Source organism: Planococcus citri, chromosome 3 (genome assembly GCF_950023065.1).
Source record: "Planococcus citri chromosome 3, ihPlaCitr1.1, whole genome shotgun sequence".
Classification (NCBI taxonomy): domain Eukaryota; kingdom Metazoa; phylum Arthropoda; class Insecta; order Hemiptera; family Pseudococcidae; genus Planococcus; species Planococcus citri.
This window is the reverse complement of record NC_088679.1, coordinates 73576613-73602970: the sequence shown is the minus strand read 5'-3', so window position 1 is coordinate 73602970 and position 26358 is coordinate 73576613. Positions and strand designations below refer to the sequence as shown.

Here is a 26358-nt window from a genome sequence, read left to right as displayed (position 1 = left end):
CTAGTGTATGTCAAAGTATCTATCAACTTACATGTATACCACTATACCTATATCGGCGATTACCGCCAAATCGTTTTTTAAAATGGATTTTCATGTAAAATGGTCCAAAAATTTCAAAAATCGTGACTCCTTTTCTCTATTTTGTGCTGTGAAGAAAATTTGGAGTCGTGTTTAGTAGTTGACTACTCGAGCTTTCAGAGGCAAAAAAATTGCCACAATTTTTCCATTTTTGAACAATGCTACCTAGCTGTCAACTTTTTTTTTTTTTTGGAGCGACATAGAGTGATATTGTCTTGATCCGAATTAGAAATTGTTTTCATTTAAATCGGACTGTATTCAGTATTTGTGAGTAGCTAATAACGGAAATGTCCCACGTATCTACCTACTTCTACTTCCGTCCGGTGTATATAGTGTTCTATCTTAAATTAGGTACGCCAGTTTAAACGAATCGCAATGATAAAATTTGTGGGCCAAACTGATAGATACATTCAAATATGTATCTTGAAAGAAACACTTGAATAGCTCAATTGTGAATCCATTTTAAAATATTTAATTAGCTCAAGAGATAACTGTAAACGTAATTACCTACTTACTCAAAAATGGTCTCAAAGATTTTCGTATTTGGTGTTGTTTTAATTTGTATTATCATCGACGTAGCTCGCGGAATCGCACAAGAAAAGGAGAACGATGAAGGTAAGATTTGAATTACAACTTACTACGGATGATAAGCCGCAATCGCGATATTTTTTGCATTTAGAAAGTTATAGTTTTATACGCCAAATTTCAAATTTCTAGGGCAATTTAGTGTAGTGAAATTTTGATTTTTTTTTCGCTTTTTTGGCGCGAATTTGATTTTTTAAATTGTCTAAAAAACGAAAAATGTACTTTAGCACTTTAAATTTTGGATGATGATGTATTTTTGCGAGCTTTTTAGAGTTTTTGCGCGAAGCGCGAAAAAACTCTATTGTAATCATTTTTTCATGGTAGTCATCGTAGTCATCGTCGTCATCGTCGTCGTCGAGTAGAATTTTAAAATGCTAAGCAATATGCAAAAAAAATTTGCTACGTTTATTTGTTTCTAAATTCCGATTTCAATTCAAAACTTTATTGTAGATAATATTGATATGAAAAATGAAGATAAAATGGTGAGGAAGTATGTACCTAGTTAATAAGCCAAAACTGAAATTGTAGATACAACTTTGGCGGGTTACTTTCATATTTTTTTTTCAATAACGAAAAACAAATCGAATCGGTGAAGATTGTAATTTTTTTGTTTCTAAATTCCTAATTCAATTCAAAGTTTTATTGTTGATAATATTGATATAAAAGTCATCGGAAATTTTATGAAAATCGGGCATTTTTCCAAGAATCTATGTAAGAATTGAAACGGTAAATTCAGAAAAATCAATTCTCAAGTTGATGCCTGATGGTAAATGTCTGAGGTGAGATTATATTGATCATATCATCAAAATTTGTTGAAGAAATATTCAAAAGCATTGAGCATTAGATCACCCAATAAGCAAAAGATAAATGCAAAAACTCTCTTGCAATCAGCGAATAGCTGATGGCTTGTTAATTTAGTTTTAACCATTCGCGGGTGCTTTTCAATTCCCTCATTTTTTTGGTCGAGGAAATAGCGTTTTGAAAATAACATCTCTGGATGTCTCGTTGAATTTTACTAAAGATAGTCTATAGTTGTGCTGACTCAAAAAAAAAAACTAGACAGCTAAGCAAAGCTTAGCTGCAAAGTGTGCGTAGCTAGCTGCCTTTTCTACAGCTATAACCGCTATTACATAGCTAAGTAGTGCATGCCTCTAATTTTTCAGAATTCTCATTATCTTCATATAAATATTACATGCAATAATTGAAGAGCTCTATTCCAAAGTGGGATGGATTTTTCAAAGTAAATTTTTCTACAAGTGATTGTTCTATGTCCAAAGAAAGGAAAGGTGCACCGACCTTTGGAAACAGAACAAATTTCAGTATCAAAAACTTTAAACGCATTTTTTGGAGGAAAAAATGACTTAACCCACTTTGGAATAGAGCTCTTCAATTACACTAGGCAACGGCATGCTTGTGTTCGGGTAGAAAATGGGCTTAATCGATAGTTTAGACCCTAAAACAAAAAACAGAGTGGGATTTTTCAATTTGAATTGTTTTTGTGGTCAGGAGAGATGATCAAAGTTTCAAAAATGGCCGTTTTTGCCCTATTTCACGAGTTTCTGGCGACACCAGTATTGTTTTTCGAAAAAACCCAAGGTCATATTCGGATTCTACGCACTTTTTTAAGTAAACATCTTTCCCGGATTTTCGATTTTCGAAGTTTCAAGCGCATACGGACGATTTTTGTTTGTAACATATTTTAAAACTCGGAGCGCGCGACGCTGGCGTTACTCCACGATGTAATCGTGGCGCGGAATCGTGTTCGCGCGGGCGAGGTTCTCGTGCAGTAAAAATTTCGTGTTACAAACGAAAATCTTCCGTATGCGCTTGAATGTTCGAAAATCAAAAATCCGGGAAAGATGTTTACTTAAAAAAGTGCGTAGAATCCGAATATGACCTTGGTTTTTTTCGAAAAACAATACTGGTGTCGCCAGAAACTCGTGAAATAGGGCAAAAACGGCCATTTTTGAAACTTTGATCATCTCTCCTGACCACAAAAACAATTCAAATTGAAAAATCCCACTCTGTTTTTTGTTTTAGGGTCTAAACTATCGATTAAGCCCATTTTCAACCCGAACACACGAAAAAAGTCAAAAATTGTTGCCTAGTGTTATTCATATCATTTTCAAGTTCACATTATCTACAACTTATAGAACTTTTAATCAATTTTTGGAATTCTCAGTGTCTCTAAATGACAAATTTTCATATTTTTTTTAGAATTTCCATCGTCTTCAAATTTATAAAATTTCAAACCAATTTTCAGAATTTGCCTTTGATTCTAAAATTATTAAATCATATAAAATATGTTAAGAATTCGCATTGTCTCTAAATAACAAGAAAAAAATATGGGTAATTTTTACAAAAAATGTTGACTACATATTTAGCACAATAACCAGATCCCATACAAAAATACATAATATAAGTATGATAAAATTTGTTTTGAAAATCGGCAATTTTCAACTGTTCAGTTACAATAATAATTTTTACTGTAATCTTATAGTAAAAATCATCATTTTAATAAATTTTGCTATAACATTAGTAAAAATCAGTTTGTTTTAATAATTTTTACTAAAGCATGATAATAAAAATTACATTAACCAAGTTGTGTAAAAATTACTCATTTTAAAGTAATTTTTATATCATAAAAAGTAAAAATTACTCATCTCAACGTAATTTTTACTGTACTTACGACGCTATAGGTATAGTAAAAAGTATTTGAATAAGTCAAATGAAAATTCATTTAGCAAAATGATATCATCATATTTCATAACTTTGTTTTTATAAATCAAAACGAGGGGGCTACAGGGTTCAAAATTCGTTTTTTTTTGCACCAGCATCATGTACTCACTCCACAGCATTTACCTATCCAATATTTCCAACGAAAAATCCGTCACCTATACCTACCTACCTGATGGGGATTCGAACCTGGGACCCTACAATTCCTATTCCTACCTACATGCCCTAACCATTCGACTACGAGTACACATGGTGGGTTAGGGCATTAAAAGAATATATTTGTTGGGTAAACGCCCCACCAAACCACTCCCACTTGGAACATACAGCTAACAGATGAGGGGTGTAACAGGGTACAATGAGCGGCAGGTGTTTTGCGAGTCCCCTTTTCCCTTTTTTAGGATTTAATGCATTAAAATAATGAACTAAAATTGCAATTACTCAGCAATTACCCATCCGAATTGAATAAAAAATAATCTATTCCCTCCGCCTTAATGATTCTCAAATGGTGTCCAATAGGTACAAAAAACGGTTGGATAGTTTAAGAGAACATTCATGTGTAATGAAATTTCATTTCTCAAAGCGAAACCAATAGTGTGCTACGCACACTAAAAAAAAAAAAATGAAAAATTACTTACTTCACTTTGCCTTTGAGCTCCTCAGTTATATGTAGTACATTGTTATTAATAGAGTTTCAGAATAATTCAAAATGATGATGTTGGGTAGGTTTTCGTTTTCTTACTGGTCATTGGACTACCTTTGCTTATTTTAGAGCGAAGAAGTGCTGATTTAAAATCAATACTCAGCTTTTTCCGAAATAAAATTTAAGAAAAAAAATTACCTACTAAGAGGAATTTTGGAGAAAATAATTGATCTATATCCGTTAGGTAGTCCTGGTTATTCGTACTTGATTATGCGGTGTCGGGATATATTTCTCATGTCTTCTTTAAACATCGTTAAGTATTAAAACAGAGGCACACAGATCATTCAACCCTAAAATAATTCAGTTGTATTGAACTGAGGTGCATAATAAGTATTTCATCAAAGTGAAAAAGTAAAAATGAAAACGCTTGAACTTCTTGAATTTGCATGATCTTGAGACACACTTGAATCGAGGGTGGATCTTGAAAAGCACTGAGGTCACCCTACAAAAAATTAATAAAACTAAAAGGTATGATTAATTTCTTGAGGAATCGTTTTAAAAATGAAATTTCATATGTACTATACAAAATAGCATAGCTGGGTTGAAACTGGGCATGAAAAAAATACATATACATATGCATATAATTTATGTTACGCATCTCATCTAGATGTACAATACCAGACTCATTATTCCAGAATTTTTTACATGTAGGTACCTTACCTACCTAGGTATACAGGTGAAATATCTTCAAAAATTCCAAAAAAAAACTGATCGTTTTCACAGTTTTCCCCTCCCAAATTGGTCAATTTTGCTCCCTATTTTATAACTGTTAGATATTATAGACATTGTAAGGGTAAGGGCACCAATTATGGACCAGTCCGCAATATGGACCAGCGCCCGTTCTCGTTGGTAATTAGCGCAATCTGTCATGAAAAAATGTATTCTGATGTATTTTTCATCAAAAAAACAAATGAGACAAAAATTACAACTGTAAAGTCAAAACTCGCTGAGAAATTTACAAAAAACTATTTTGAGACACTGAAAATTTTTTTAGTGTGTTTTTCAACTTTTATTAAAATATATATGTGGTGTAATTTTCTAAATGTCATTGATGTTTATAATATCAAAAAAGGATGTAGTTTCTGCTGGAGTGATCAGTTTTTGCTAAAAATGAGGGTATGCACAGAAATTTTTGGTGCAAAGTTTTTTTTTATGGGGTGCGCTAATATGGACCACCTGTGATATTGAATTTTTTACTCATTTTTTACAGCCGCTGAAAAGGGGAATGCTTGAAATACTTTTTTTTGTTCATTTCTACTAATAAATATGATGTTTTGAAACGTAAAAATATGTTTATTTTGAAATTATTCTTTAGGTGGTCCATATTAGGCGTCCAAAATTTTGAACTGTCATTTTGACACTCGTCATTCAACATTTTTGAAAAAAATATTTGAAATTAACCTGAACTGCTTAGAATAAGTTTTTTTGTTCATTTCTACAAATAAATATGACCATTTGAAAAATGTGAAAGTATGTTTACTTTGAAATTTTATAGGTGGTCCATATTAGGCGTCCAAAATTTCGCACTGTCATTTTGACACTCATCACTCAACAATAAAAAAAACATACTTAAAGTTGACCTTCACCCCTGAAGTTTTGTACAGTGTTAGTGGAAGGATGGAACTTCATTTCAAGCCTTTGTGGAGGTTTCTACCTCCTATAGTTTTCAAGTGGCAATCCTCCAAAAAAAAGTGGTCCATATTTGGTGCCTCTACCCTTAGTACAACAGAATTTTGGAAACCCCCTGAACCTCCTTCCGGGTAACCCACCAGTCCAGAATACATGTCTATTGTCGGATATCATCTCGAAATCATCAGTGTAGGTACCATTTTTCGTTTTTTTTTAAACTCATTTTCGTGAAAGTAACCTACTCGTAGGTGAGGTTTTTTCCATTAAAAATGGACTTATCACAGGTGAATAAAAAATCAAAGTTTTTTCATTTATCTAAAATTGCAATGTATGATGTATTTTGAGTTGATGTTAGTCTAGACATGAGTTTTAACCAGGTGGATCATCCGATATGAGGCTCAAGGGTTCCCAAATTTGTGTGATTCAATTTTTATAAGAATCAAAACATGGAAAAAATTGTCAAATTTAGTCCGAATTAGGGTTGGTGGTGTAGTTGGGCGTCTTTTATGATGTATATTGCGATAGCATAATCAAGTATAATTTTATCGAGCAAAACTAATCAATTCAAGCGGGGAAAATCGCGAGAAAAATTTGGTTTTTTGCATTTTTGGAGGTCTTCCGCATGTATAAAAAAATTCTAAAAAAATATGTATATGTTGTACGGTACTTTTAGATGAGCTACTCATACAAAATTATTTATTCTCATTATTGCGCCTCTGAAAAAACTTACCTACTAAAAATTCAGCTGAAGAGTTGAGAAAGCCTGTTTTGAAAACAAGATACCAACGCTTGAAAAGATTCAAAAATTTTTCATAAATCAGCCTTGCGATGTCAACATCCCTGCAAGTTTGAAAAAAAATTCAGTTGGAGCTTACCATAGATTATTATGTTTCAAGTGAAGTAGCAATTTTATCCTTTAAGGAGGGAGTTAGTTCAGTAGTGAGGCAGCAATCTGATAATTCTACTACGGAGGTTCTATAGACAATAAGTAGGTGTCTACGTACACTGCCCACTTGTCCAGTTTCAAATCTGAGGGTAGGACTAACGCTGAATCGCCTATTGTAACTGCTCAGTGCTCATGCTCTTCATAAAAGTATAAGTATCTGAATTGTTTGTGCGATGAGAAATTAGAATTTTTCTATAATCTGGAATACTTACTACTTACACTTTTTCGTTTTTATGTAGAGTAGACACCAGTGATTAAACAAGCATTCAAGTTGATAGTGAAAAAGATTGAGAAGGCGAAGCAAAGACCCTCTCGTAATCAGCAAACTAGCATGAACTTGGAATATGGACACTTTCGCTTGATGATCATTTTTGGCTTTGGATAGATATTTTAGTAGTTTCCTTGTAAGGAACAGTGGTGGATCAACCATGTTCAGTAAAAATTTTACGCTGTCTTGCAACATTTACTCAGTGGCCGGGGGGGGGGGGTGGATAAATCAATTTTGAATAGGTACCTCGTGAACGAAGCATATGCTACATGAAAAAATCATTTAAAAAAATAAAAATCAATGTGTCATATCAAAAAATCAATGTTGACTTTTTTTTGGATTCTCGTGTGAAAAAGCTTCGAAAGTTCAAAAAATCTTGCCTCACCCTCGCTTCTCAACCTTGACTTTCAAATAAGTTACAGCTTTCAAAATACATTTATGATTCTTCAATTTTTACAAATTGATTTCGTTGAGTTGACATATAAAAAAAAATTGTAGTCGAACTTCAAATCGTTGTGATTTTTTTATGGAGAAGAGATGTGCAATGTTCGGAATTGTAGGATTTTCTTACACATAGGTAGCTAGGTACCTATTAGGTGCTCATGTTGGAGTCGTTTGATCGTTTTGAAATATTCAATTTATATTTTTAAAAAGAAGTCCCTACTACGAAAATGTTGAAATCTGTTATTTTCGTCATCATTTTAACGCTTGCAAGAACCATCAACCCTTGAAATGAAAACCACCCCTGTGTGTTAAGATCATTGTCGTAATTTGCTACGTTGATTATACCGAAAAAGAAGCAGGTAAAGAAAGTATTACGCGTATTTCGTGACAAAATGTCATTGTATGTGCAGCTTTGTTGGTCATTGAGCTGACTTTTGATTTTGTAGCAGAGCTCGGGTAAATTTTAAATATGAAATGACCGCGCATCGTACCTACTCGTATTTTGATTCGAGTATTCGAGACAAACTACATAAAGTTAAAGGCAAAGGGGGATAAATGCCGTAAAACGGTTTTACGATCGTTTTTACGTCGAATATGTCGACTGCGAGCATGTTGATTGCCATGTTGCATGCGGAGTTGAATTACCATCGTCGACTAATATTTCTTTTTCCTTGAAAATATGGTAGAAATTACTTCGGGAAGTGTTTCCTTCTTGCAGAGAGGGTTGTTTATCTTCGGGGGGTGAATTTAATCGAGGTATCATGTGAGACAAATGATTTACTAAATAGCTGGATGTGTTGGTTTTCAAATCAGTGTCCATTTTTATTTCATCATGCAGCTGTTTTTCATTCAAAATTAAGAATAGGTATTTCAGTCGAACATATTAACGAGAAGCTGTTTGCTGAAAAATTACTCAAAAAAAGTATCCACTTCCAATATTTGAAATTTCCTTAACAGTAGAGTTAAGTATGTTACTCCGCTGTTATTGGGTTTGTGCCATGCCACCATTTCAAGCTCTTTACACAACAATGTATTCAGAGTATTTTGTTGGAACGAACGAAAGAACGAAAGAACGTACAATTTTTAAAAACTCGTTTCGTAAACCCCAACTCGCGAGACGAGAAGAGAAAAGAGGCATCTGGGCAAGTCACGGGCTCCGGAGTTGGTTATTATCTTTCGTTTTTCTCGCCGCTCAAAGCTCGGGTAATACGATGTAATTCCACTTAAACCTTAGGATTTGCATGAACCCACTCGGAAATATTGGTCAGCGCCGCAAAACGTTGCAAAAAAATGTCGTCCTTGCGCTTTATTCCGAAACGCAGCTGCTTTTATATCTTTATTAATTATGCGAATATAGGCTCGAATCTCCTCTGAAACGTACGTATTCCCTCGTTTATTTTGGGAGGTCTTGTCGTGATGCTGGAGCAGTGCTGCAGTTATCATGATGAGGTGGGGAAGGAGAGATATGGCTTATAAGTTCATATTGCATTTTATGTATGTACTTATTTTGAAATGGGGTATTTGTTTATTACTGAATTTGAGGTCTGATTAATAAAACATGGACGAGCTGTTTGGTAAAATTTTATAGAAATTAGAGCTCAAAATTTGTGTTTTCAATTTTCAAGATGAGCTGTGCTCACTACGCAATGCTCAGTACTCAAAGAAAGATATTTTATATCATGAAAACACTGAATCGCAACGCTGCGATTCAGCTACAATTGTGAATCGGATTCAATTTTCACAATTCATTTTTAAGTGTAGGTATATTTAAAATGATAAATTATTACTTACTTACTTTTCGAGTAGATATGTTCTGCCCATATATGTACATGCGTGTGGAATCCATTTCAGATTTTCTCTCTCTTTATATAGGTACCGAATATATTCATGTTCGAAGAATTCACTGACACTTATGGATTTTATTTGGTTAAAACTGCATGGCCGTTTCTTTTGGTTTTGTTTGGCGGAGGTTGTTGAACCATTTTTTCTTCCTCTTGTCTGATTTCGCCATCTTTGAAAATCTGTAAATTAAAGTACACATGAAGTAGGTGATTTTCTAAATAGGTAGGTGCCTATTATATCCACCTATGCGAATAATATCTACAATTTTTATTAAGGCGTCATCTCTCAAATCGTACCTATACCTATATCTTGTATTTTTCATGACATACAATCAATTCGACTGAAACATCTGTGAAAAAAATTCATTATGAGGGCAACTAAATTTTTTTAAAAATGTTATTGTATATCATATCAGAGGCAGTATGGGTACTCACTTTTTGAAATATTATAGAGAAAATTTACTCTACGAAATTGGGCCATAACAAGTGGAGTACCTACCTACATTTGAAATTTGACTTTTGAATTGTGCACCGTCCTGTTGAAAAAAACAAACATTAGTAGATTAATGATTTCAGTACATTGCTACATATTACCCATTTGCAATAATGTAGGTGACCTATTTACCTCATCGTCTTCAGTAACAGTAACCATTTTTTGATACCTGTTGTAATGTTTTTAATTAGTCAGGTGTATTGTAAGTATGTGTGGGCGAGGTCTCAAGCCCCAATGCCTTCATGAGGGGCGATATACTCGTAAGCTACAGGTGATTATTTGTGAGCTTATATTTCACGAATGAAATATTGCATTCATCAAAAAATACAAACTTACAAAGTAACTGTGATTGCAATTTCTATAAACTGTGTGGCTGAATACCTATAATATCGATTTTGTGAAATCAGTCTCATTCTATTGAATGATTCAATCATATAAAAAATAGACCCCAATGTATCAGAAAACAAAAGTAAAAAATTTTGAGTGTTAGGTAGAAGATAAGATTCAAAAACCATAACTAGCTAATCAAAAAGTGGAAATCCTCTTGTAATCAGCAAAAAAAAAGAACATCTGGTAAGAGTTTCCTTGTCATCCTTTTCTTGTGGTTAATTTGCATTAGGTTGTCTGTATACAAGATATAAAGTATGCGTTGAAATTTGCAGAGTTTTCCAAATAAACACGATGATAAATAAAACCACCATTTTTGAAAACACTGTGATTTTTCTCAAATTGGTGGGAGGGAATGAGGTGGGATCTGTGAAAAAATATCTTGAGTTTTCAGATAGTCTGCCAAAAATTTAAAAATACTTTTTTCGGAACCTCGTGTCATATTTTCTGCCATCTTCCTCTCACCTATTTTCATTCCAATTGGAAAAATTACCAATTTTAGATGAAATCCATGCCCTCCCTTCTATGTAAAATGACTTTCCATAGTCTGTAGGTAATGAAGAGCATATATTTCAAGTATTTTATTTCTAATGGTTAACCAGAGAATGATGTCTTGTTTTATAAGAACACAACAGCCTTGACTAGAAGAAGATTGATTTACACATCAATTAAAATACCCGCATATACTTAACTGTGTATCACTTATATAGTTCATATTTTGCCTAGAGTCAATTCTAATGATATGTATTACACAACATAGGTTTATTGTTATTATCATAAAAATCATTATTCCTATTAATAAATTTCCAAATTGCTGCCCTACCCTTAATTGAATTATTTATTACAAAGAATTTTACCTGGGAGAGACGAAGAAGACGATGCCATCGAAGACCTATTAAACATAATGTTTAGTGAAACAGTACCTATTGCAGATAATCCTCCCTGAATTCCACTAGAGAATTCATTAAACGTCTGAATAATAGACCCCAATGTATCAGAAAACAAAAGTAGAAAATTTTGAGTGTTAGGTAGAAGATAAGATTCAAAAACCATAGCTAATCAAAAAGTGGAAATCCTCTTGTAATCAGCAAAAAAAAGAACATCTGGTAAGAAGTTTACGGATCTGAATGGAGGACTCTTAGGTTGTTGAAACGAATATTCAGCTCATTAAATTTGATCCCCGGTTATGTCTGTACTGTTTGAAAATCTTAGCTAGTAGTTTATACATTCAAGACAAATTTCAGCTCATTTCTGTACAGTGGAGCAGACCTAGATGCTCCTTCCTTTCCCACTCTCATTCTCATTTGGAAGATGGTTGATTTTGAAAGTTTGAATTTTCTCTGTTATATACTTAACGTAGCAAATTCCGCTCATTTTTGTGGGGAAAAAAATCAGATCATGAAAATTTTGACTCTTATCGCCATTGCTCTTCCTTAGATCAAGATTAACAGTGAAGAGCGTAGGTAGTGGAAGTTTTTTTCTTTTTTTCCCCCACATTCAACATACTTACCAAAGTACTAATTACAAAAAGTACAAGTACATATCTGAGTACATACTGTCTCCAGATTAATTTTAGACATGAAAAAGTTGTGAGAAGAGTACTTCACCCATTTTCAAAGTGTGCACTGGAATGAAACATGATTCAATTGTATTCAAATTCCCTTCTTGTTGCCTCTTTTGACCTTGAAATTGAACTTGAAAATATTTTGTATGCAGTGAAAATTGGGGAATAATGCTATTCCGCTTGAAAGGTTCACTGGTGAGAGCTTTTGAGCCTGAAAATGTACAGGAACAATTTAGGGCTTTTACATATGTGCCAGTTGAACCCATGTAAAACAATACAGTGATAATGAATTGATTGATTAGAAATGAATGCCTTGAAAGAAATTACTTACTGAGTACACATGTCCTTAGCCTATCTACGCATGTACCACTTCCAATTTTTACTGATGATGTTTATGGTTAGCTTGAAGACTGGCTGCATCGATGTTTCATTATTTGTTTCCTTCCACTCAATTTTGAATTTGGACTGCAACACTTACCTATGCTCGCTGTCGTTCACAGTCTCAATTGCTTGTAAAGGCACCAAACTCACCATTGTTGTCCTTAGCTCTCCTTACTATTGATGCGATAGGAGTCCCCATAAGTAGTTACAATAATATAAATTTACATGTGAACTCATCTTCTAAAAACTATATCGATGGAATCTATGTGTAGCCTATATATAACTATGCTTGTGATTCAATTTTTACTAGTCCAACAAATAACAATGAAGAATATTTGTTAATTTTCCCACAAGTTTTCAAATGTCAGTGTCACTTACTCGCACTGACTCGCAACATATTTCAAAGGTACACCAACTTATCAAAAATCATCAACAAATTTATCAACTGCTTGCACCTCTGATGCATAGTGGTGACTGAGATGGTGGGTTAATTTGTTGAAATTATATTTTAGCGTGTAAATGAAAAATACTACTAGGTACTATTACGTATATGTACTACCAAAAGTTTGTAAGGAGTAAATTGTAATAACTATCATCCAAAAGGCAATTCCATGTATGTCCAGGAAAAAAATGATTTTGTGAATCACTGATAAGGTTCTGGTGATGGTGTGTCAAGAACAGTGAAGTCTTAATCAGGCACATTTTCTCTTGTCTGGCTTTTCTGAGGCAGATGTTAACTTCATGTTTACAGGCACACCAGAGCCTTATTGGTGGCATGTAAAATCATTTTTTTTTATGGACATACACAGAATTGCCTTTAAAAGTAGATATCAATAAAGACAAAGACACATGTTGGTACCTAATTTAGCAAAAGATGAGTTATGTTCCAAAAATTATCAGTAATCACTACTAGTTCAGAAAAAATTACTTACCATATACTTGTAATTTACTAAAAATGATAAGTATTAAATGCAAAATTTTCCATTCTATTAACTGGCTTCATTCACCTAAGTGGCACCTGCTGTATCAGAAACAGGGTTGTCAGCGTAGAATGTAAAACGTAGAATAACATGTAGAATAAATGTAGAATATGTAAAGTAGAATAAATTTTTATTCTACGTAGAATATGTAGAATAAGTAGAATAAGTAGAATAAATTGAAAAAATGCAAAAAATGTTCCAATTTGCTGGAAAATTGTACTTTGCTAAGCTTTTGGATGATTAATTAATTATGTTTTCACCATTGTAATGCTGAAATTCTTCAAAAATGCTGAAAAAAGTTTAGTAGAAGCTGAATTTCTCATGTAATTTCACCTCATTTTGATAGGTCACCTGACACTTTTTCAATTATCCCAAAATCATGATTCATGAGCTCAAAATTTTCCAAATATGTTCAAATTCAATCAAAACATATTTTCGTCATAATATTCAAATTCAAATTCCTCATGTAATTTTGATCCATTTCAATAGGTTGTACCCAATACCTACCTATGACTGTTTAAGTTTTTTTCAATTACCTATCTCTTAAAATCAGGACTCAATTTTGAACTCAAAATTCTCTAAAAATTAAAAAATTTCAAAACATATTTTAATAGAATTCAAAATATTTAAAATAATTGAAAAACTCCTCGCATAATTTCGACCCATTGCAGCCAACAGGTTGCATTGCATGACTTTTTTTCAATTATGAATTATTATCTCAAATTTATAACTCAATTTTGAGCTCAAAATTCTTCAGAAATGCTAAAAAAAATACATTAAATTTGTTGAAAAATTGGAATTTCTCGTTAATGGTATAATTTCAACACATTTTGATAGGTTTCAACTTTCAAGGTTACTTTATTCGTTTGTTCATTTTTTCTCATGCAGTCATGCATTCAGCTTTCAAGCTCACCAAAAAAAATTGATGAACTTTTGGTCAATTTGTTAAATTTTATTGTAAGTTGTTGTAAGCTCAAAGCTGTAGATTGTAAGCATTATCACGTTTCGTCATTTCTTATCAGGTAAACAGCCAATCAGAACTTTTTCTACATTCTACATTCTACGTATAGTCTACGTCGATATTCTACTTATTCTACTTATTTTACACGTAGACGTAGAATAACTTATTCTACATGTAAAATGACAACCCTGATCAGAAATTGACCGGCTTTTTCAATTTTTTGAAGTCTGACGTATATTGAGACTTCGTCATGATTTCTTCCAAGACATCAAAAACCAAGTCATACTTAATCAGACAAAATAATTATTGTGAAATTGGGGTAGGGTACACATTATGCACAGTACTCATGATCATTTTTTTTTTCATCAGCGTCAGTTTTACACAAATTTTGAATTGACTTCGTCAATTTTAAACGTGATCCTGGTCAAGTTTTCATTATATTTTTGGCCTTTGATGATTCTTTTCTTCAAGGTTGAATTGGACATTTGGTAATAGCCTGATTCTGATCTTATTTCATATTATTCGAGTTGGTCATACAGGGGACATATTGGGTTTATTCAGTATTAGCAGATAGGTACAATTATAGACATAGACTATACATCTAATCAGATCTGCACTTATCTTCAACGAATCCAATCATGTCATCTTCCCACAGTTGAATGATTATACCTGTTTGATTAGATTAGATCTTATCTGCAGACTTCTTCTGATCTGATTTAATATCTGATCCGATATAATAGATCTGGTTGCAGCAAATGAGGATCTGAGCTGACTGGGTCAGATCCAATCATTTTCTCCTGAGATCTCAAAAGCAATCTGATTACTTCCAGTTCCCACAGCCATATTTTTCTATCTTCCCCAAGCTATTCTGATAATTTCTAGTTGCTCTGTTACTTTATTTAATAACCTTGAGAAGCACAAGCAACAAATTATCCACGTCATCTTACGTCTCGTGCTTTTTACCCTTCATTTCAAATTGGTTATCCCCTTCCACCACCCACACCCACCCGTTTCCAGCTGCAATTCTGTTAAAATGTAGAAACACGTGTTCTACATAATCTGTTTTAATTACAGTAGGTATTGGGTAGGTAAAGTTCTCGGTGTATGTTTCTGCTAATTTACTATGTATTCTTTGAAGTGCACCGTTGTTGACGTTGTAGGAATTCTTCAACTCTTCCTTTCACTGGATTGCTAAATAATTGCTTGCTTCTTTTATTCGCTTCGGAAGGATTATTCCTCGAATAGGAAGTTAGGGAATAGGTAGGCTAATACATAGAAATAAGGAGCTTTATAATCCGATTCATATTGCCAGGTATTTAAAAATGCATCGCGGTAAAATAAGAGTGTAATTTGTGTTGGATTACACGTGTAAGTGTATCCTATCTTTTGTAAGTATTCGCTAACGTTGCTTTCCTATAAGTGATACATGTGTACCTACCAACTTCGTATTTGTTGTGGGCTTACAATATATTAAGTACAGTTAAGTACTTTTAGATGTACTACAAACGGTCCCATCCCAAGTAAGATAGGTGAAGGTATCACTTACCCTATGCAATACATACTTAGGTCTATTATCTTGATTTCTTGATATTACACGCGAATATGGAAAGAAAACTTACCATATGCCCCAATTGCCCATGTTCTCTGGGCATCGAAGTTGTCGATTATGGAAATAGTGTTGAATGCTTCATGCACTGGGGGTACATTTCAGCTGAATTAAGTTTTAAGATGAAAAGCGAGCCGAAACAAGGGGTCCACAAAATTTGTGGGGGGATCACCATCGCCATAATAAATACTAATTATCGCAATTAATAACAATAGCTGGAAGCTTTGTATGTGTGTAGTTGCATGTACACAATGTAGCAACGTACATATTACACAATCCTACCTACCTACACCAAGTATATACACTCTTATTACTTATAGGACGTACATACGTGTTTTATCATACTCCTGTGGGATAAATTTCATAGCGTAGCGGTGAAGATTTACGCGCGATAAAAGTTAATAAAAGCTTCGCCTCTTCCTACCCCTTCCGGTATAGCTGGAACAGTGCACGTCTCGCCATCGCGAACTAAAGTCTCAGCGAAGAGAAATTAGCTGTGTAGTTGATGTTATCACTACGTAATGACTTAGCCCTACACCCCTTCTCAGCCCACCTCCCTTCTCGCAAACCGTGCCATAGAGGCATAAACTATAAGAAAGGTTTTTTCCCTTCTCCCTTCCCTCTCTTCCTCCCCTTTCCAAATTTACCATCCTGGTGCTGTTGCTTACTGCACACACGTAGTTGTTTGGAATGGACAAGGGTGAGGGAAGCAGGGAAAAGAGATGCAACGTAGGTAAAATACCAAACATCTTCTTCTACACTGGAATCCGCGCACTGTACACTTCATCTACACAGATATAGACGCATTCTGAATAATTTTCGTATAAAGTTTCAGTTTGCTGCCGAGTTTTGGCATACGTTATATATAAAGAGAATAGAAGGTATTTGTATGTACCTATTCGTATGTATTTTGCAAAGTTCCTCTCTTTTCACTCCCGCTCCACGAGAGCCTTTTTCACATCAGTTATGTGTGTGTGTGTACTTTTGACTTTGCATCGTCGTCTGCGTGTCTCTTGGTCTTATATATATATGGCGCGAATAATTACCTATACGTATGCCGCATGAAGCGAGAGTTTCGCTTACGAAGAAAATTTGTCGTCGTTGTCGTCGTCGTAGTGGTTGTAATACCTTACATACCGCCACGTTCGTGTATTTTTCTTCGAAAGTGATACCTATATAGGTACCTATGTACATGCTTTATATCGGTTTTAAAGATGAACTTTTAAGGGGCAAAGTTTTTACGAGCTTAGATGCCATTCCATGGGTTTTGCGGTGTAGCAGATACCGTCGTCGATGTCGTGCCACATCACTAAATGAAGTCTTAAGTATTTGCGAAGATTTGACCGAGACCTTTTCACTGGTAATAATGTGCGGTTCTATAATCATTTGAAAGTTGCGTCGTCTCGTCGTGTTTTGATGCTAAAAGAACCGAAACTAAGAGAGATGGTCTTGAATTTGCGAGATGGGATGTGGGCTGTCAGGGAGTGAGGGGGATGAAATGTATTTTGGTAATATAGAGTACCCTGAGTACCTAGAAATCGGAGCTGAGGGTATAGAAGAGAACGAAGAGGCGGAATACTTCAAGGTGATATAAATTGTGAGAAGCGGCGCCAATTTACAAGTAACTGAGTAGGTTTTCTTAATGAAAAATTGATGAAGAATTTTTTTCATTGTACCTAAATGAATATTGAGCGAATAATGGGAGGTAAATGTAAGGGATGTCCAATGAGCAGTGGAAGTTATGATTTTGGAAATGGGTGCTCTGAGGGAAAATTTATATAGGTAAGTATCTGATCAGATCAGAAAATCGAGTATATTTGAGCAGATTTTATTTTATATAAATGGACCCGTCGAAACAAATTGAATCATATTTACCTACCCCAAGGAAAAGGAATAGATTTTATCAGATTTGATCACATCGGTTTAGATATTTTTTTGATCAGGTATTTATTGCTATAGATCAGAACATTACTTATCCGATATCTGGGTATATCTGATTTGATGTGCACTTGATAAGTACATATCTGAATGGATTAAATGTATGATCTCTTGTGGTAAGATCTTATTTGGGGACGCCTGGGGACCCAACCTGATTGGATCGTTTTGACCGCATCTGATCAGATCAGGACTAAAAGCGGATGCAAGAACTCTCTTGCAATCAGCGAATTTCGTGAAGGATAAGTACCCCTTTCGACGAGCGCAGGAACTTGTCGACCATGGATAAAATTTTTTTGTTGAAAAATACCTACACTTCTTTCATTAAAAAAATCGGTTTTGAACAGATTAATTCGTATTGGGTTGTTACACTGCAAATTGATGGTGACATCTTCTCCAAAAGCAGCTTACCTTATATTTCGTCTCTGCTGCTCTTTTTTTCTTGTTCAGTTTTTTCAAATTTATTTTTAAATTTTGCTGCTAACATAGCACTCTGTTTTTCTGCTTGAGTCTCAGAGTCTGCCTTCTTAGACCTGTTTAAATGTTTTTAATAAGCTCTGATTACATCAGAAGATTGTCTGATATCTGATCCTTGGTATCTGATTTGATGTGCACTTGATAAGTACGTACATATCTGAATGAATTAAATTGTATGATCTAATGTGGTAAGATCTTATTCGAGGATCCCAGCCTGATTAGACCGTTTTGACCAGATCTGATAAAATCAGGGCGAAAAGCGGATGCAAAAGCTCTCTTGCAATCAGTGAATTCCTTGAAGGATAAGTACTTCATACGGCATCTCTGGTCCATTCAGCCTTGGATCAAAAAACAGAAAAATGTTTGAAAATGAACTTCTCTCATTTAAAAAAATCGGTGCTGAACAGAAATTAATTCGTATTGGGTTGTTCATCTGCACACTGCACATAATACTGATGATGACATCTTCTCCAAAAGCAGCTTTTATTTCGTCTCTGCTGCTCTTTTTTCTTGTTCAGCTTTTTCAATTTATTTTTAAAATTTTGCTGTTAACATGATAGGCATGTTTTTCTGCTTGAATCTGCCTTCTTAGACCTATTTAAATCGTTTTGATAAGCTCTGATTACACCAGAAGATTGTCTGATATCTGATGTGATCCTTAGTATCTGATTTGATGTATTTATCTGAATTGATTGAATCGTATCTGCTCCGAGGAAAGTGATCAGATCACTGATTTGACCAAAATACACTTAATTGTAATGAGACCTGATCAGATATGCAAATTGACTGTATCTGAGCACCTCTAAATGAACCATTGGGAGGTTCATCTCTGGGTTCCCATGTTGGGGAAACCAATTGCTTTGAAGAGTGTAACAAGGTATCCTGTCCAATAGACTAAATCAGAATGAAGTTGAGTTTAAAAAAAAAATTAAATGAAAGATTTGAAAAAACTCAAATCCTTAATTTCCAGCAAAACAAAATGAATATGGATTGGAAATTTTTTTCAAAAATAATTTAACAGGACGAGTAGGTACCTGAAAACATTGGTCAAAAGCACTTGAAAATATTCTTTAAAAATTAACTATTGCACATTGAAGCAGTTAAAGCATCCAATGCCAAAAGCGAATGCAAAAACCCTCTTGCAATCAGCGAATAGCTGATCGCTATGTTTCATACATAAAATCCATGAACCCTTTTTTCTTCGTAGCAAACCTGTTTATGTTACATATTATGCCACGAAGGAGGTTTTGTTTGAAAAAAAAGAAAAATGAACGCATTACGCTATCAACTATTGCGCATTAAAGCAGTTAAAGCATCCAATAGGCAAAAAGCGAATGCAAAAAAACTCTCTTGCAATCAGCGAATTTCGTGAAGTATAGGTATGTTTATCCAAATGATGCTCTGGGAAATCGTTCTGCATGGATCAAAAAAGAAAAATGTTGGAAAAATAAACATCTCGTACGTATAACCACACGTGTGCTTATATGAACAGATTGATTCGTATTTGGCCCCGAGAATATGAGAATTCCTGATCAGGCCTTCTTTGTCCTATTTATTTGTACCTAGTTCTCTTTGAAATAAGCGCTGATTACATCAGAAGATTGTGTAATATATCTGATTCTAAGTATCTAATTTGATATGTAGGTGCCTACTTATCTGAATTGATTGAAATGTATCTGCCTCGAGGAAAGTGATCAGATCACTGATCCTGATCTGATCAGAATAAGTACACCATATTGTTATGAGATCTGATGAGATAAGCAAATTGATCGTATCTGAGTAGGTACCTTTGATTTAATATGCGCTTATTTGAACAGTTGATCATTTCCTCTCAGTGGAAAGCGATCACAACATGATCACAGACGCAGTTTATTTTCTAATGTGATGAGATCTGATCAGGCCTGCTTAATTATACTCTTTGAAGGTTCTCTAAGTTCTTAATGTTGGGAAACAAATTGAAGAACGTAATAGAGGATACCCTGCGAAGCTTTCGAAGAAAAATCATTTTGGAAAATTGAAGTTTTCAAAAAACTCAAATCCTTAATTTCTAACAAAATAGATGAATATAAATTGGATTTTATTTTTCAAAAATAATTCAAAAACCTGACCCCGAGTAAGAAACATTGGTCAAAAGCACTTTTCAAAAATATTTTTAAAAAATTCATGCCACTGATTTTTTTGAAAAAAATGTCCAATTTATAACTTATTCGTTTGTTTTGTTGGAATTTATGGATTTGAGTTTTTTCAAAACTTTAATTTTCCAAAATGGTTTTTCGTTTTTCTTTAAAAGCTCAACTTGATTCGGACAGTTGGGTAGTGTACTCTGTAACACTCTTCCAAGCAATTTGTTTCCCTAACATGAGAACCTTGGATAACCTCCAAAGAGTTAATATGAGCTTTTTTGAGCAGTCAATCATTAACAGAAACATCAGTAGAAGTACGTTATCTTATTTTAGTGCGTTATCATTAAAAAATGAGCCGAGTAGGTACTTACTAATTGTCAAAATGTACGCCGTCATCCATTGATAATGTACTCTATACGCATTTGAAAATTTATAAAATATTATTTACTGTAGTCCGTTTGGATGATGAACCAAAGAGCATTAACAACGGGTACTTCGCCTTAACATGAAATCTACGACATTTAAAAAAATTCTATTCGAGTCATTTTTTGAAAAAAATGAAAAAGTCTGACCTATTTTGCAAAAATCTCAAAATTTCATGCAGTACCTAGAACCTAAAATTTAGAAAAATCAAAAAATTATGAAAAATGTTTTGTTTTAGCATTTTTTTTTTTTAGATATGTAGGTATTTATCTCAGGTTCTACAACATGAAATTTCAAGATTTCTGCTAAATTGGTAGGTAATAATATTTTTTCATTTTCTACAATAAAAGACCCTTGTAAATTTTTTGTAAATGTCGTAGTTTTTGAGTTATTAAAAATACGCTCTGGGAAGAAAATGGCGGATCAGCATACTTACCCCTCTTCTACAATGACACTTGAATTTTGATTACCGAGGCAAGTCCACTTGCTCATTTTAGGATTCAAAAATTTATTCTCAATGGAATTGATCGGGAAAGAAAAGTGCATTCTTCGGGGTTACTTCTGAGCTGAGATTACCCCTTGATGTGTACTGAGAAATGCTCTCTTGGAACAGTGGGCACCTTGAAATCTGTTTTGAAACATCTAAATACTTATACTTACTTCTGTACGCATGGTACCAAAACCTCAGTTTGTCATTTACCTACTCTTTCTCTTGTCATGAAGAAGGGTAGACTTAATTATCACAGAATTTATTCTTCTGACGCTAAATATCCTCTTACAGTTCAACACTTGATGTTTGGTTCTAATCGCTTTTTGCATTCGTCTTGAATCAGTAGAACGCATGCAATCTTTATAAATACTTATTTGTATAGTCATGCAGTCCTTAGCCTGTTCGTAATTTTAGACCTTTTACATGGTTTATTCCGGCGGCGCGGTGGCTTCTAAATCCGCATGGATTTGTTTACCTACAAGATGTTCAATTTAGTCACTGTTTAGGAATTCTAACAGTTTCTTCTTTTATTTTGCGTATTACTCCGCCTTTTTCTTCATCTTTGAACTTCTACTTCCATGAGCACCCGTAACTTAGAAAGAAAAAAAAATGCAACAGATCATTGGAATGGAATGAAAGTTAACGTATCATAATACAATATTCTGAAATACTCGTAAAGGGGATCATTAAAAATTATTGGAGGGAATCGTACAGTAGCTTAATCATTATTCGCAGATCAGAATCACAGACAATATACGCTAAAATCTGGTGTAATTTCTAGCTCAAAGTTCACCATCTTCGTACTTCTTATTCTTACGCCTTCTTTTGGCTCGTTTACTGCTGAGTACTTCGCAAGCTTGTTGAATTTTCGAAGAACTTCTCTTGAGCTTGACGTTTCTCTTCCTCATCGGTGAATTTATCCGGATGGTGTGTTTTCGATAAATATTTACATTTTTCGTTAATTTCACCCTGCGATGCGCTCGAACTCAGCTCAAGGACCTGTAAAATTGACAGATATAGGTACGTACTACATATTTTAGACACCATTGAAAAACATAAAGACTAGGTATCGGAAACCAACGATATCGTTCGATTTTTCACACATTACCGCGTTTGTAAAAAAAAAAAAATATTCTTACGAAGGCTTATCGTTTTAAGACACGTTTCCAACGAACAAAACTAACGTGTAAATCACGTATTTGATGCACGTACTCGATACTTGTTGGCAAAAATTTTGAATTTTTACTCGACTAAGCGTAAGAATAACGATATCGATCCACGTATAATTACACGGTGACTGAAGATATTATACCTTGTATGCGTTATTTTCGCCATTTGTATCGGACATTTCGACCATTAGCTTCCAAGTTGCCACCCAGCCGTGTACTTTGATGTAATTTTTGACGTCTCGGATCGACTGTTTTAGATCTGTCCACCAGGGTGATTTGAAGAAGTGGTAGAGGGCTTCGCGGACTGGAATTTCGTCACCGCTTTGGTCTGTTACTTTGGCATTAAAGTAGACGTAACTTCCCCAAAATGAACAGAAAATTAGGTAACCGCCGAGGACGAGAACGATTCTCCTGTTGAAATGATGAAAATGGTCAAAAACAGCTCAATTAAGACTCAGCAGTGATGGAAAAACTAGAATTGTTCGGTTTTCAGTTTTTCAGTCTCAGTTTTGGATTGCTTTTTTTTTTTGAAAGAGTTGAAATTGAACTTGGTAAAAATAATATTTCAATTTTAGTTCCAATTCAAGGTTTTCCATCACTCATTCGGAGTAAATAATCGAGAGTAATTTTAATTTTCAACGTACTTGCAGCATCCCGACGATTTAGTCGTTTTGCTTTTTGGTTTCCATTGTTTTTCGAACGAATCGAAGGTATATGCTGCAGCTAAGACCATAATCGTGTAAGCATGTTGACTCGTCCATGACATATTTTAAAGGTAACGTTAAATAAGCTGTCAATAAAGGTATCCAAATTCCACCTTTCTGCTGTCCAAGATTTCCAACAGCCCATATACCTGTAATAATCCATCTATATAGATCATTGAGATCACTTCGAATCCTCGAGTCAATTTTTAATGAGATAATTACCCAAAGCACACGGAATAGGTGTCAGAATATAGAGAACTTTCCAATTAATATCGTAAAATTCTTCTTCTGGTATGCCCATTTGAAACACCGAACTCCAGAAATATGCCAATAGAATCATCGCAGTGAATCGAGTAGTTGAAAAAGGAGGCTAAAACACATACTTACCATCGAGAACGTTGTCTACAATAAGGTTTGGATCAAAGTGATATATTTGGTTCAAAGTACATACTTTTTTATGTTTTTTCACGATTTCTTTCATCTTCTTGTTGAACTCTGGTTCGTCGTTCGCTTCAGCTACATAAGTTGAAAAAAAAACTCTTTGTCCAACTTCAGCTGAAAATATTTTCAACAAATTTTAGGATCATATTTTTTTATTTATTTTTTTTGGAAGCAGGAATTTTTAAAAATTGCTAGAGGCTTGAAAGCCTACTTTTAAAAAAATAAGTATAATACATTGATTACGTTTTCATTTTCGGAAAATTCATCATCCGGAAAATGAGTTAAGTACATTGAAAGGAAAATGATAGATCAGAAACCATTTTGCAATCAGCTGATGATACCTTGTTCAAGTTTATACTATCATGGTATATTGGAAATCATATATGAGCTGAATTCCAGGTTGCTTTTTTCGCCTGACGGACGGCATCGGCACAAGAACAGTGAATTTTTCAGCTTTTGAGTTATGATTGTGAAATCGTTGCAGAAATATAATAAATATGAAACGCAATTTTGAAGAAAGTTGTGTCATGGGACAAAGGCTCAGTAACAAGAACCAATTTGATATGGAATTTCCAAAATATGTCTGGAGACTTGAGAACGACTTTTAAATTTACCTTCAACCGACTCGCATGTTGAAATTAGGGCATTAGGGTTCCAACTAAATTAAGTGAAATTTTATGACAATTTCAAATAATTTTCAAAACCTTGCTGGAGGCTCCAGAACTGCTTAAACCGGTTCAAACCTATTTCCAATTGATTTGAGGGGTCAAGAAAAGAATTCGTACAAAATTTCAACTTTCTAAATCAATTTGCCGAAATTTTGAATTGTTCTTATTTTTGAACTTTTATACTTAATTTTCAAAAATTCACCAAAAATCGAAAAATTGCCTGTTAGCATTTAAAATTTTGGCTGGTGATGTATTTTTAGTGATCATTTCGATTTAGCTGTGTCCATGTTCAAAAATTGTCTGTCGGTTGGGATGGTCACTACTTAACTCGTTAGCAGAGATGATATTTTTGAAAACTGAGCAAATCAGTAAGGAAAAGAAAAAATGGATTCAGAAAGTCAAGAAAATTGATTTTGATGCGATGATGCATTATATCGTTTCAGATTCCTCTACCTGTTTGTTAATTTTTTTGTCAATTTCACTTTTAAATTTCCAAGTGATTTGATGATTCCAATTGATTAATTTTGATTCTGATGGTGTACAATAATATGCCTGCTTCTAAAAAAAATATACTACGTTGTTCACGTTTTCATCTTTGGAAACTTTATCATCCGGCTAAGGTGGTACTAAAATGAAGAGTAAATGAAAAAACAAAAAACAGAAACCATTTTGCAATCAGCTGATGGTAATTTATAAGCATGATAAATTTACACTGACGTTTTTTAGGACTCCAATTGCTTAATTTTGATTCTGATGGTGTGATATGCTACTTTTTAAAAAAATATACTATGTTGATTACATTTTCATTTTTTGGAAACTTTATCATCCGGCAAAGGTGTTAACTAAATGAAGAAAAAATCAAAAAGCAGAAACTATTTTGCAATCAGTCGATGGTAATTTGTAGGTATGAGCTATGGTATGCTGTGTTGCCTTATAAGACCGATCTTTAGCGTTCTCTTGGTACTGTTTGGTGTCAACATTTAGTTACTTACCTATTTATGCACTGCATTTAGAAGTGTACCCACCATACCCATATAGAGATGAGGATGGGTCTCGTAAAAATGTCGGTAGATTATGACCAAATTCGGTGGTCAACTACCTATACATTTTGAGATCAAATTTAGTAAAAAAAAAAGAAAGTCAAGCTCGGAGATGCTCCTGGAGGGGAGATTTGGGTCCTCAAAGAGAGCACTTTTTTGAAAACATCGTGAATTTTTCACTGTAGCTCTTACCTAATCTGATCGAAGAAAAATGATCCAGTTTCATGAGACCGTACCTATTTAAGATTCTGCGTCAACTTGGACCGTTGTCATCAAAATCCAAAACTACGTTTTGGGATCTTTTGAGTGAACGTGAATTTGCAAATTGATCCGGTTATTTTCGGTCTTCTCAAATATTTCAAACTATGCCAAATCATGAAAAGATATCATTTCTGAAACTTGGTAAATATTTTGGCATACCGACAAATCAACTTTTCTAGTCATTAAGTTATTTCTAAATTTAAAAAAAAAGTTGGTAAGTTCTGGCCACTTTTCCTCGATAATTTTTGAAATTGGATAAATAAATGACCGAAAAATTGGCATCGCTGTATTCTGAAATATTTTCCTAGTTTCAGAAATGATCTTTCAAGTTGCTTTGGCATACTTAATTAAGGCAAAATGTTAGAAGAAGAAAATATTTTCAAGATACTTATGACAATGTTCGGGTCAACGCAGAATCTCAAATATTTACTATCTACCCTTTGGAACTGGATCATTTTTACTACAACTTGTTAATTTAGGGCTACAGTGAAAAACCTCTTAATTTTTTCGAAAATGCCACCTCTATGGGTCCATATCTTCTCTCCAGGGGCACCTCCGGAGCTAATATTTTTTTCTGGGTTATTTTCAACTCAAAACAAAATTCTGCGTTGAATTCAGTCTAAATCCTCCCACATTTTTAAATTCTCTCGAAGCCATAATAATCGAACTTGAACGAAACCTTTCAACACAGTTTTAAATGCAACAAGTATATTTCAAAAAACTCGATACAAACTGCCACTAACAAACGAACAAATAAAGAACACAAAAAAATTCCAACCTTGGAAAAAGAATTTCTTTTTGAAAAAAAAATATACCCACGTTGAAAAGCTCTCTCGAAGCCTTTATTACCCTTCGCACCCGTCGATTCTCACTCTCTTTATCTACGAGAGAAAAAACAATCCTTCGGGTAAAATTCAATCATTCGAGGACGCTTTGTGTATTATCAATTTATACTTTTTTGAAATTCGAACTCTCGTATAGCGTTTAGTTCAATTAAACTTATCGTCGCTTCGAGAAAATACACCAAT

The 26358-nt window shown here is 34.0% G+C and overlaps 1 protein-coding gene and 1 long non-coding RNA gene across 2 annotated transcripts in view; one reads left to right on the top strand and one right to left on the bottom strand.

Annotated features, from left to right (window-relative positions):
• Window positions 1-482: 482 nt before the first annotated feature.
• side-VI (sidestep VI) overlaps window positions 483-26358 on the top strand; it is a 464426-nt gene continuing 438550 nt past the window's right edge. Inside the window, exon 1 of the mRNA XM_065354946.1 lies at window positions 483-693. Coding sequence (XP_065211018.1) covers window positions 600-693 — 94 coding nt within the window. The 5' untranslated portion in view covers window positions 483-599. The remainder of the gene's footprint in view (window positions 694-26358) is intronic.
• LOC135841337 (uncharacterized) lies at window positions 22725-23444 on the bottom strand. The gene is made up of 3 exons (XR_010557895.1): window positions 23372-23444; window positions 23143-23290; window positions 22725-23069 (listed from the first exon to the last, which is right to left on the bottom strand). It is a non-coding gene; the product is annotated as an uncharacterized LOC135841337 (long non-coding RNA).